The 13,585-nt window shown below is 42.1% G+C and overlaps 1 protein-coding gene across 4 annotated transcripts in view; it reads left to right on the forward strand.

The window, feature by feature from the left end:
* EFR3B (EFR3 homolog B) overlaps positions 1–7,588 on the forward strand; it is a 361,102-nt gene extending 353,514 nt beyond the window's left edge. For all 4 annotated transcript variants that reach the window (XM_073624871.1, XM_073624872.1, XM_073624870.1 and 1 more), the window contains one exon: positions 705–7,588. In XM_073624871.1, the coding sequence (XP_073480972.1) occupies positions 705–810 (106 nt within the window). In that variant the 3' untranslated portion in view covers positions 811–7,588. The remainder of the gene's footprint in view (positions 1–704) is intronic.
* Positions 7,589–13,585: the final 5,997 nt, after the last annotated feature.

Genomic DNA, 13,585 nt, shown 5'->3' on the forward strand with positions numbered 1-13,585 from the left:
CCATCCACAACTCAACCCCGAGCTACTTCACCAACCTTATCTCAAAATATCAGCCAAACCATCCTCTCCTCTCCTCCCAATACCTTCCGCTCTTCAGTTCCCTTGTCACCTCCTGGAGTTCTGGATGCTCACATCCAGGACTTCTCCAGAGCCTCTCCCATCTTCTAGAACTCCCTAGCCAAACCTCTGCCGATATCTCTTGCTTTGTCGTTCCTTAGTATAAACAGAAAAGTCAGTGCTACTACCCATACACCACATAGATAGCAGAGCTCCCAGGTGCTCGATCCACAGTCGCTGGCTGAGTAGAGTAATGTGGAAAAAATGATCCGCACTCCGGTTGCTGCTCTTAAAATTTCTTCATTTTATTGAAAAGCCACAGTGAACAAACGCAGATTAAGTCAGTTGACATGTTTCAGCCTATAAGGCCTTAGTCATAACCACGGCTGTTCACTGCATCTTACTTTCTTGAACATCTCATCACCACACAGTTACTTTTGTATCACTTTCCTAATTAATGGATACAACCAGCCTGTCCATAGATGGATCGAACCTCTTATGGTCCGTGTTGAGATTCGATCTATCTATGACCGGCTTAACTCTCTTGTATTGAATTGTGTTGTAACTGTACTGTCTCCCTTTGTTTTGTAAAGCGCTATATAAATCCTGTATAATAATATAGTCACATTTATTCTAATATTTTGCAGCCCCCCTCCAAGTCCTTCGGGCACCATCACGGCATCATTCGGGCAGACACAGAACCACTCGATTCCTGTCTACGAGATGAAGTTCCCTGACCTTTGCGTCTACTGACTGAACAATAAGAGCTGACAGAGTACAGCCACCTTTTCTTCCCATCGTTAGCATGTTCCTCTCTATGCGAGAGACCTGCAGTGTTGGTACGGGAATCCTCCCTCTTCCACTCCAGCAGCACCTGGTGCCAGATTACCGCTATATGCTCAGATGTTCCTCTGTTTGCACTAAACCCCGTGGATGTCCTCTCCATACATTAAGCTGCTTTGTTCTTGTAAGCAGGATGTACAGCCAGAAGAGATACATAAGGACACTTCCTTTTAATTCTGTAATGTATAGTATGTATAGTACTCTTATGAGTCACTAATGAGATTTAGGCGGGTCCTTTACAGTAGTCAGTGATAGACGACGGCATCGTGTTGGGCTTATTCAATCCCCCATCCACACTTCCGTGGGTAAAAACCACTGCGTTTTAACATGTATTTATAATACGAGCTTTTGTATTGCACTGCTTTTGTGATTCAGACATATAGCAACACCAGTTAGGTGAAGCTGTTGATGCTGGCATCTTTTGGGGTTGGAAGAGTGGTCATCGGGGCAGAGGGTCCCGACGAGGTGCAAAAGAAGGGTTGGTTAGTGTTAGGATTACAAGCAGGGATATAGGCAGAGACAGTGTTAAAGCTGAATTCCAGGAATTCAGCTACTTTGCAAAAAATTAAGACACAATATGAGTTAAAGAGGAGCTCCAGGTTCCCCACAAAAAAATTAAGACAGCAGCTACAAATACTGTAGCTGCTGACTTTTAATAAAAGGGCAGTTATCTGTCCAGGGATCCAATGATGTCCTCACTAGAGCCGATTCTTCAATTGGCTTTGGGTGCAGGCACCGGCATCCTAAGTAAGGGAAACCGACAGTGAAGCCTTGGCCAGTTTCGTGCTGTGCTTTGTGAATGGTCCGGTCCCACAGTCTTCTGGGACCTGTGATATGTCCCAGAAAGCTGCAGGGGGAAAGAAGGGGAATTGCCGCGGTGCATCCGACTGAAATTGGGAGCGGGTACCTGTCAAAACCAGGTACCCGCGGTCTACTCCCCCCCAAAAAGTACTAATTGTGGCAGTGGAGAGGGGGTGGGGAGGAGGGGGGTGCAAACAAGCAGAACTTCCCCTTTTGGGTGAAGTTTTGCTTTAAATCCAGCGAGGTGCATGACACCTCCTGGGCATATCTCTATTATGTATATCTAACAGCTTTATAGTACTCCCAGAAGACAGCTATCTTAGTAGTTCCAAGAGAGTTACATTGATCCTTCTGGGCTCTGCATCTTGAACAGGAGAGTCACTGCAGCTGCTATGCCCGCCTCTCCTCTCCTCCTGCCCATTCACAGAAGCCTTTGTATTATGTGAACACATTCACAAAATACAAAGGCTTCTGTGAATGGGCAGCAGAGGGGAGGGGCTTTCTCCTCTCCCACAGCCCAGAGTGTCGAGTGTCCCTTGAGTGTAATTCTCGGCAGAGCAATAAATCTCTCAGATATAAAAAAAGAGAGAAAAGCCCAGGAGATGTCATGCAGCTCCTTGGATTTAACTCATAGGGTGTCTTCTTGTTACAATGTGGCTGGATTCCTTGAATTCAGCTTTAAGGTCTCTGATACTCAGGGGATGATTTACTAAGCCTGGAGGGTGCAAATTCCTGGCGCAGCCAATCAGCTTCTAACTTCAGCTTGTTCAATTAGGCTTTGATAAATATACCCGGAAGCTGATTGGTTTCTATGCAGAGCTGCACTAGATTTTGCACTCTCCAGTTTTGGTAAATCAACCCCAGTGTGCTTTAGCAAACTAAATGCCATCCAGTTAACATGTACTTTAACGTTGCATCAATTTACTGCCAACCAATAAAGCAGACATACCGCAAAATGATCAAAACGGAGCAGTTATGTTGTTTTGTGATCTCCAGATGGTGTTACTATATGTTTGAATTAGTAAAAGCCTCTCTCTCTGGGTGTATTATACCCAGCCCACCTATAATACAAGGCTTTTCTCTTGCAAAAGTGTTGATAGTTTTGTCATGTGTGTTTAGTAGATTTGTCATGTGTGTTTAGTAGATTTAACAAATGTATGTTGAAAGGCATGGAAAGACAATCAGGAATGTACTAAAACGCCCTACATGCTCAAACACTTGTTAAAACAAATTTGTATAAAGCCAAACTCCAGGGGGGAAAAAATGACTCCTGCAAAGGGGCTCCCCTACACTGCATTCATTTTTGTATCTAGGGTACCATTAAAAGGCAGTTTTACTTACCTTATCAGTCGGTCCCCTAGCAGCTGGTATTCTCCTCCCTCTTGCGCTTTGGCTTGTAGGTGGGCCCTTGGCATCCTCACTTACCATGCAAGACTGATGGACCTGCATTGTAGATGCCAATGTCAGAGTGTGACGGATGGGCAGAATGCCAAAATGAAAAACTTCAGTGGACCTGTCGCACAGAGAGGAGGAGTCTGCAGGGGCGAGGGATAAAGTAAAAAGTAAAAGTGCTTTTCATTAGTACCGTTGGCAAAAATTAACATTTAGCCCTTGCGGTGCAGGGAAAGGGGGCACCACTGAAGTGGTAGTGTTCACATTTCACCAGGAGCTCAACTTCAAAGGTGCGAACAGGACCCAGGCAGAAACTGTAAGTAAGCGTATTTAAAAATAATTTTCATAACGTACATAAATGTGTCAAAGTTTTGGATGATATATTTTTGAAATGTTTAACGGGTGAAGCGGTGTTCTCCAGCACAAAACATAACCCACTGTCCGGAAAGCCCATAGAAGGATGCTGCCAAATGTCACGTTTGAGCCTCATTTTGCCTGTAATGGCTGCTCACATAGGTTGCACAGCAACATTACGGTAATGTGAAAAATATATTTTTTGTGTGTGTATTTGGGGAAACTTTTTCATATGTATTTGTTGGTGTTATTAGTAGTTCTTTCACATAAAGTTTCTTGTTTGTGTAAGTAACCAGTCCTTTAAATAACATGGTGTGCAGTGTTAGCCAATCAGAAATCGTCCTTCATAAGTCTGCCTACCCTGAGCTGCTGTAAGATGATTTCATATTTGTAGCCAAGAGATACTGAAAGCTGTTGCTCTCTGGATACTTGATAAACCCACGTGGGTACATATCACCAAACAGGAGACACTTGTACATAGAGCTGTGAGTGAGAGTGATTTCACCATTGTGTTATTGCACTAGTTTTAGTTGTGTTGCCCACAATATGTGTCAGTAAAGTCACCCCCATATTCTGGAAAGAAGAGAGCATATGAAGGATCCTGATATTCTGGCATTTAGGGCCTGATGTATATAATAAGTTCTAAAGGTAGACACATGGCATTGCCAAGGGGTTCTTACACAAGAGGACAGGGGGCACAAAAAAAGCAGATCTGCTGAGGTAGTTCACAGTAGAGGGATACATTTTAGCTTTTTCCCCCTTAGGTGCTAAAGGACCTTATCACATCTGATTGTGCAATCAGTTGCCTTGAGAGGGCCGCCAGACTGAATACAAAGTGATTACAATGCTTAGGTAGGCCCCCCTGTTATATATTTACTGGTAAATCAGAAAGAGATTGCACAAATACTATTTCATTGTATATGTGACCAGCTTATGAACTGTCATTTCTTTACAGCCAGTGATTTAAGAATATGGTTGTATAGGATTGGTGGCTGAGGACTTCAGGTGAATACGTTAAAGTGATTGTAAACTCATCATTTAAAAAAATAAAAATAAACATACTTACCTCCTCTGTGTAAGGATTTTGCACAGAGCATCACCGATCCGCCTCTTCTCAGGTACCCCGCAGGCGCTCCTGGATTCTCCCCCCTGCCCAGTGCCAACTATAGCAAGCTGGTTGCTACTATGAGGGCACTTCTTCGGGCTTGCTCCCTTGCTCCCCCCGCTCCTGCCTCACTGGCTGTGGTAGACAGCAGCGGGAGCCAATGTAAATATAAGGGGGGGGCTGGGGGATGCAGAGAATACATCAAGGTAAAAATCCTTTAGCCTTATGCCGCGTACACACGGGCGGACTTTTCGACAGACTAGGTCTGGCGGACATTTCGACGGACTTTCCGATGGATTTTCCGAATTAATGGACTTGCCTACACACGTTCAATCAAAGTCCGACGGATTCGTACGTGATGACGTACGACCAGACTAAAACAAGGAAGTTGATAGCCAGTAGCCAATAGCTGCCCTAGCGTCGGGTTTTGTCCGTCGGACTAGCATACAGACAAGCAGACTTTTCGACCGGACTCGAGTCAGTCGGAAAGATTTGAAACATGTTTCATTTCTAGGTCCGTCGAACTTTTGAAAAAAAAAGTCCACTGGAGCACATACACGATCGAATTATCCGACAGACTCCGGTCCTCCAGACCAAGTCTGCCGTAAAGTCCGGTCGTGTGTACGCGGCATTAGGAACCATTTTAATATATCTGGGTTCACATTTGCTGCAAGTTGATGTTGTCATAACATCCAGGTCACGGCACCAAAATGTTGAGAAATATATTTTCCTGTCAGGCCTATGTATGTGTATATAGGTAAGCCTGACAGGGTATGCTACAGTTGGCAGGAATTTGCTCACACATTTCCAATAGGTTATAGGTAAATCAGGAGGGGGTGAATAACGGACGGCATTTGTATATTTATTGGTTTAGGGATTCATAGGGTGTTCAGGAAGTGATAAGTAGTTATGTGCCGCCACCTTTTGGCATTGGTTTACAAAAGTGACAGGTTATCTGTATTACACCATAGGGACAAACCTTGCCTACTGCATGCGTCCACCCTGGCCTCCCCTCTGCACCTGGCCTTCCCACTAACTATACCCCTGTGATATTGGTTGGGAAAGTTCCCGTAGGGGTCTGTGAACCTGCAGGCCAATGCTGCCTCTGAATGATCCTCCTAGTTAGTTTGTTACAGGTTCTGATACAGTCTGATATATTTTATGTACCACTTCTCTTCCATAGCCTCTTCCATGACCAAAGAGACAATGAAGCACATTATTACCCCCCACCACTTTTCATGCAGCCATTTAGAGCAAAGAACGTTATCAGGGGCTCAGCTCATATTACTTGTGTCCTGAGGATATACAGATGTGGACAAATCTACTGATACCCTTCCACAAAAAAAGAACCCACAATTTTCCATGAAAGTAATCAGCATCCACTGAGGGGTGGAGTTTTCAGTTACAGTGAGTAGAGTTTGTGGTCACACTGGGGTGGAGTTTGAATAGATAAAACCTTGACATGTCCCTGATATTAAGGTTAAAAGATTAGAGGATAAAAGATTAGAATTTGAATAGCAGGCAGTCCTCAATGTTGGTCAGGAAGGCCCGTTGAAAATGGTACAAGGATAGGTCTTTTTTTGTCTCATTTTAATAGGTCAATCTAAAACTAACATTTTTTTCAGTTACTTGGTAGATGTAGATGGTCTTTTATATCTCCTGGAGCCATCAGACCTCTACAACCCATCCAACCTGCTAAACCCAAACATGAGGGACACTTGTTGCCGCCTTTGGAGTTTCTGGTTTATATTATGAAGAAGGCAGAAAATGCATTGGCTCCCCCAGCTATGGGCCTGTGTGGTGTCCGGTTACAACAAAAAATCCCTATAAATAAAAATTACAGCGGACTTTTAAGGTACCACTCTATATATTTAGAAAGTTATAACAAATCTTATTACATTATAGAAAGATTAAAAACCACAATAGTTGTGCAAATATACTTGGGTTGTATTGCACATAGTTTGTACATGACATAGCAAACACACATTTAGTGTTATAGACTCACATATAGATATTTACATGAAGTTATCTTGTTTGTTCGAAGCGTTTCACAGGTCAACTTCTGCTTCATCAGGAACATTAACACTTTAAAGATTTCTGTAAATGGAAAACAGTTCATATTCAAAATACAGTTATTCCATTACATATCCTTAACATTTACCAAAATATTTTACATGCACCAGTTATGAGTAAAATAAGCGCAACCAATTAAAAACAGCCGATGGATGAGCAATTCCCCAAATGGAGAAGATCCCCATTTTCTAGTCCAGCATATGTGACAGAAGAGTCAACTTATTGATGATGACAGGATCTTATTGTTCCTATCACGAATAGGATCCTCAAGACATGCGAGGAGCCACTAGGTAATTCAGCATGAAGCTATCACTGCAATATCACTATTGTTGGATTGCCCCTTGAACGGGAATCTGCTACAAACCTGGGCGAACTTAAACCGAAGATGAACTTATATATAAGCAGAAGTTAGCCTGAAAACCGCACGTCATACAGATCTGCAGATCCTAATAAAGACAGTTGTATTTTTATGCAAATGTTGACTTTTCCTGCATAGTAGAGGTTGGCCAGCCACCTTATTGGGTACAATAAAGGACCAATATAAGGTCTTTAAAGCCAGAACAGGGTGGGGCCAAGCCCAGCATTACCAAGAAATGTCTAGACTAGTTTGACTTCAGGTGCCAGTACCTCTGGACCTACTGGTCTCTTAAAGTCACCTCTGATCATTCAGTTTTTTATCCCATGCACAGTTTGAATTGCTTATGTAGGTTTGTGACAGGTTCACTTTACCGTGACCTTGTCACTGAAACACCAATTTTTGTGAATAGAATGATAACCCACCTAATGCCTGCTGATATCTATAAATGTCCCAGGTCATTCTCATAATATGTATATACCGACTGATGTACAGAGTCTACATGTCTTGTTGCCATTTTGTCTGTGGAGGAAGGTTAGACTGATGGATGTAGGAAATGACTGGACATTTTTTTGTAGCTGTTATGAATAAAGTTTGTGTTGACCTTCTGATCAAGCTCTGCTTGTGCTTCTTTTTTAATATTATAATCTTTGTTGAATTTTTTAATGTAAACAAATATTACCAATTAATAAAAGGCAATTGGAGAAAATATTGTGGAAAGACAAAGCATTTAGTTGTAGGCCGGGTGGAACATGGTATATTGCTTGCATCTATGGTGGTAATAGAAATGTAGTGTAGGAGATCCTCTTAGTCATACAGGTGTTTTTAGTCATATAATCTAATAGACAGTCACTACAGCAGTCCCAGAGACATCATTAGAGTGAAAGAGTGTCTGATCATTCCTTGTTAAGGTTGGTGGGTGAATGCTTTCACATGGAGATGAAGAAGTCCTCTTGTTGTCCCTTTGTACTTTTTGACATCAGCTGTTGAATCTCTTTATAACAATCATTCTCAATCAGGGTCTGTAAATCATAGGGTCCCTCCAGAAGTTGCTAAGGGTTCCCTTAAAGCAGGAATATGCAATTAGCAGACCTCCAGCTGTTGCAAAACTACAAGTCCCATCATGCCTCTGGGTGTCATGCTTGTGGCTGTCAGAGTCTTGCTATGCCTCACGGGACTTGTAGTTCTGCAACAGCTGGAGGTCCGCTAATTGCATATCCCTGCCTTAAAGGCTAAGTTCACAAAAAATAATAAATAAACGCACATGTACATGTATTATTTTTTTTTCTTAGGAGCCTGCAGAGCTTTGCACCCGTGATTGCAAGAGCCTGACATTGCACCCATGATCTGCTAGACTCTTATGCCGCGTACACACGCTCGGACTTTACAACAATAAAACCATGGAATTTTGTTCGAAGGGTGTTGGCTCCAACTTGTCTTGCATGCACACGGTCACACAAATGTTGGCCAACAATTACAGACGTAGTGACATACAAGACATACGTGATATCTCCATTACGAATGCTAGTTTACAAGACCGAGCGCTTCCGACTCATCCTTGATTCCGAGCATGCGTGTTTGTACTTTGGACTTTTGTCCGACGTATTTGTGTACACACGATCAAAAAGTCAGACAACACACATTTGTTGGCGGAAAATTTGAGAACCTGCTAGCCAACATTTGTTGGCAGAAAGTCCAACAACAATTGTCCAATGGAGCATACACAAGGTCGGACTTTCCGTCAACAGCCTGACATCCAACATTTCCCGTCGGAAAATCCGATCGTATGTACGGGGCTTTAGTTTAGCTGTCTATCTGCACCTCTCGTACAGGCAAACAGTTACTGGAAGTCTCATTAAACTACAAGAGCACCCTCATTGAGGACTACAAGTCAGCTGCCGCGGTGGAAGACAGGACTTCGTTCTTTCGCAGAACTGTGAATAAATGATGCAGCAGTGTGGGCAATTCCCTGAAACCTGAAATTTTTTTGGGGGTTCCTCTGGGTTAAAAGTGTTGAGAGGGCTGATTTAGAACATGAAGCATCCCATAAACCTCTATAGAATCTGTTATTTACAAATCCTATATTGTAAATGGACTCTAACCTATTAAAAATCAACTCATGCCTGCAATAAAAGTGATAAGGGCTCCCATATCATAGAGAAAAAAAAAAAAAATATATATATATATATATATATATATATATATACTATTCCTCAGAGATAATGCTGAGCAAAACTCTGGGTCTTAGTCACAATATCATTTAAATAAGCTGGCATATGGTAGCTACTATATATTTATTGTTACAATATACAGATAAATGCTTTTCAAGGTTCCTGGTATGCCTATTGTATAACAAAATAGAAAGAGAATATTAACTGGCTGAAATACTAAGGAAAATGATTTAAGTAGTAAGGTAAGAAAGTATAAGAAACATGTCCTAGTAGTAGGTGTGTACTGTGTAACCCTGAGGAGGATCAAGAATATTACCAAGACATGCGGCTCCTTGCATTCAGAAGCCAAGCCACTTCTTCAGAAGCTGTGTCAGCTGTTGAGATAACAATTTTTGGACCAATTTTTCACATGAAAAACCAATATCATTTGTGGTTAAAGTGAAACTGAAGTGCCACTGACATACCTGCTCTGAAGCTGTCGGCGGTTAGGTGCCTGCATGTCAAGTTCATCTCCAGTTTAGGTGCTCTGAATGTCTGCATGTGCAGTTTCTGGGGTCAAAACCCTGTCCCTCCTCAGCCCAAATACTAGCCAGTGAGAATGTCCGTCACAGTAATGGAGCAATAGTTTGACTTTGATGAAGGAAAGGTTGGAGCTAGGCTCTTAACTGGTTGACCCAGAACATGTGCACTCCAGAGCACCCTGGGATTTGATGTTCCAAGGAAGCTACACTATATACAAAGAGAGTGGACACCAGACCATCACACCTATATGAGTTTGTTGGACATCCCAATCCAAAACCATGACCATTAGTATAGAGTTGGCTTCATTATTGAGGCACCGAAATGGGGCAGTAGTTTAACTTTGGTGGAGGAAAGGTTGGGGCTAGGCTCTCAGCCTGTTAAACCAGAACCCGTGCATTCCAGAGCACCCTGGGATTTGATGTTCCAAGACAGCTAAACTATATGCAAAGAAAGTGGACACTTGACCATCATACCTATTTGAGTTTGTTGGACATTCCAATCCAAAATCCTAACCATGGATATAGAGTTGGCTCCATCACTGAGGCACAGTAATGGAGCAGTAGGTTGATTTGGTGGAGGAAAGGTTGAAGCTAGGCTCTCAGCCGGTTGAACCAGAACCTCTGCATTCCAGAGCACCCTGGGATTTGATGTTACAATGAAGCTACACTATATGGCCAAGATAGTGGACACCTGACCATCACATCTACTGTATATGAGTTTGTTGGACATCCTAATCCAAAACAATGACTATTAATACAGAGTTGGCTCCATCACTGAGCCTACCACCGTTTCTAATCTTCAAGCGACCCAGTTCATCCCAAAGATGTTCAGTAGGGTAAGGTCCGGGCCCTGTGAGTTCCTCCACACCAAACGCAGTCATGATATACCAAAAATGGTCTTCCTCAAACTGTTACCACAGGGTTGAAAGCATACCATTGTCTAAAATGTCTTTGTGTGCTGTAGTATTTCCAGCACCCTTCACTGGAAACACCTGAATTCAATAATCTGTAGGGGTTTTCACATCCTTTTTGGCCTTATAGTGTACACAAACTCTTTGTCCAGCTTTATGCATATTACTAAAACATTGCATTCCCTTTAAACCTTTCTGAGTCCTGTAATCTGGTGTTTTGAACTGCTGTATTATGGAAAACGACTCACTTTTTTTATCCCTGTTAAAGGATGTAGGACTGCGTAAACCTCATTAACTCATACAGACAGCATGCTGGAAGAGTCCTCCTGTGTTTTGCTGTTTCAGATAGACAATGTAGGAAGAGCGTTTGTGCCCTTTTCACTATAAATGTCACCGTTGTCACAAGGAGTCAGATATATATTGTTTATGCAGATTATTTACTGTTTATGCAGATTGTCTTTTTAAACAATGTCCATATAATCCTATTTATCAGTAACTCCTGAATGTCTCCAGTACACCAACAATTACCGATAAAGCTATCCCAGGACACATTTCCATCTGGTCTTCTCTCAGCACAGGAAAGGTGACTAAATTAAAAATAATCAATTGTTATGATTGTTATTATTCTTATCATTAATATCATTATAAAGAATTTACAGTGCCTTGAAAAAGTATTCACACCCCTTGAAATTTTCCACATTTTGTCATGTTACAACCAAAAAACGTAAATGTATTTTATTGGGATTTTATGTGATAGACCAACACAAAGTGGCACATAATTGTGAAATGGAGGAAAATGATAAATGGTTTTCAAAATGTTTTACAAATAAATATCTGAAAAGTGTGGGGTACATTTGTATTCAGCCCCCCGGAGTCAATACTTTGTAGAACGCCCTTTCACTGCAATTACAGCTGCAAGTCTTTTTGGGCATGTCTCTACCAGCTTTGCACATCTAGAGAGTGACATTTTTGCCCATTCTTCTTTGCAAAATAGCTCAAGTTCTGTCAGATTGGATGGAGAGCGTCTGTGAACAGCAATTTTCAAGTCTTGCCACAGATTCTCAATTGGATTTAGGTCTGGACTTTGACTGGGCCAGTCTAACACATGAATATGCTTTGATCTAAACCATTCCATAGTAGCTCTGGCTGTATGTTTAGGGTCGCTGTCCTGCTGGAAGGTGAACCTCTGCCCCATGGGCAGACTGACAACTCATGGGGCGCCCGGCAATAGGAGATCCTGGGGCCCCCTGTCCCTGCCTATGTAATCCCGCCCACACTCAAGCCACACCCACACACAGCCCCGCCTACATATTGCACTGCCCACACTACATGTGTTCGTCACAGAACTTATCTACGCTTTGTTCAAAATGTTTATTAAAGAATATAAAGAAAAATAAACTTACATTAAAAAGTGCAACAATGGTACATTTCCAAAATTAAGGATTTCATAAATGAACACAATATAACAGGTGCAACAAATGTCTTCATAGCTAAACAGTTTGATAAAAAAATATACAAAAAATAAAAAGCTCTGTCCAGCATGTTACAAAATTATGGCCCTAGAATTGCTCTTACTCCAAGATTCCTGAAGATACCATACATGTGTGACGCCATTATTGTTTACATACATTTGCTTTTCATATAGAGCGTGTGTGGGGGTCATGGGTGTGCTTTACTTTTTTTTTTAATAATTTTTATTTACTTTATAACATTTTAACTGACCACCAATGTAAGGGGCATTCTTCCCACTGACCACCAATGTAAGGGGGCATTCTTCTTACTGACCACCAATGTAAGGGGTATTCTTCCCACTGACCACCGATGTAAGGGGGAATTCTTCTTATGCCCCGTACACACGGTCGGATTTTACGACGGAAAATGTGTGATAGGACCTTGTTGTCGGAAATTCCGACCGTGTGTAGGCTCCATCACACATTTTCCATCGGATTTTCCGACACACAAAGTTTGAGAGCTTGCTATTTTCCGACAACAAAATCCGTTGTCGTAAATTCCGATCGTGTGTACACAAATCCCACGGACAAAGTGCCACGCATGCTCAGAATAAATAAAGAGATGAAAGCTATTGGCCACTGCCCCGTTTATAGTCCCGACGTACGTGTTTTACGTCACCACGTTTAGAACGGTCGGATTTAACGACAACTTTGTGTGACCGTGTGTATGCAAGACAAGTTTGAGCCAACATCCGTCGGAAAAAATCCTAGGATTTTGTTGTCGGAATGTCCGAACAAAGTCCGACCGTGTGTACGGGGCATTACTGATCACCAATGTAAGGGGGCATTCTTCTTACTGACCACCAATGTAAGGCGTATTCTTCCCACTGATCACCAATGTAAGAAGCATTCCTCCCATCGACCACCATTGTAAGGGGTATTCTTTCTACAGGCAACCAATGTAAGGGACATTCTTCCCACTGATCACCAATGTAAGGGACGTTCTTCCCACTGATCACCAATATAAGGAACATTCTTCCCACTGACCACCAATGTAAGGGACATTCTTCCCACTGACCACCAATGTAAGGAGCATTCTTCCCACTGACCACCAATGTAAGGGACATTCTTCCCACTGATCACCAATGTAAGGAACATTCTTCCCACTGATCACCAATGTAAGGAACATTCTTCCCACTGATCACCAATGTAAGGAACATTCTTTCCTCTGATCACCAATGTAAGGAACATTCTTCCCACTGATCACCAATGTAATGAACATTCTTCCCACTGATCACCAATGTAAGGGACATTACTCTCACTGACCACCAATGTAAGGAAAATTATTCTCACTGATCACCAATGTGAGGAACATTACTCTCACTGATCACCAATGTAAGGAACATTATTTTCGCTGACTACCAATGTACGGAACAATTTTTCCGCTGACCACCAATGTAAGTAACATTCTTCCCATTGAGTGCTTTCCCCTATATATGACTGATATCTATACACTGAGTGCTTTTCCCTAACACTGATATCTGTATACTG

Source organism: Aquarana catesbeiana, linkage group LG04 (assembly GCF_042186555.1).
Source record: "Aquarana catesbeiana isolate 2022-GZ linkage group LG04, ASM4218655v1, whole genome shotgun sequence".
NCBI classification, from domain to species: domain Eukaryota; kingdom Metazoa; phylum Chordata; class Amphibia; order Anura; family Ranidae; genus Aquarana; species Aquarana catesbeiana.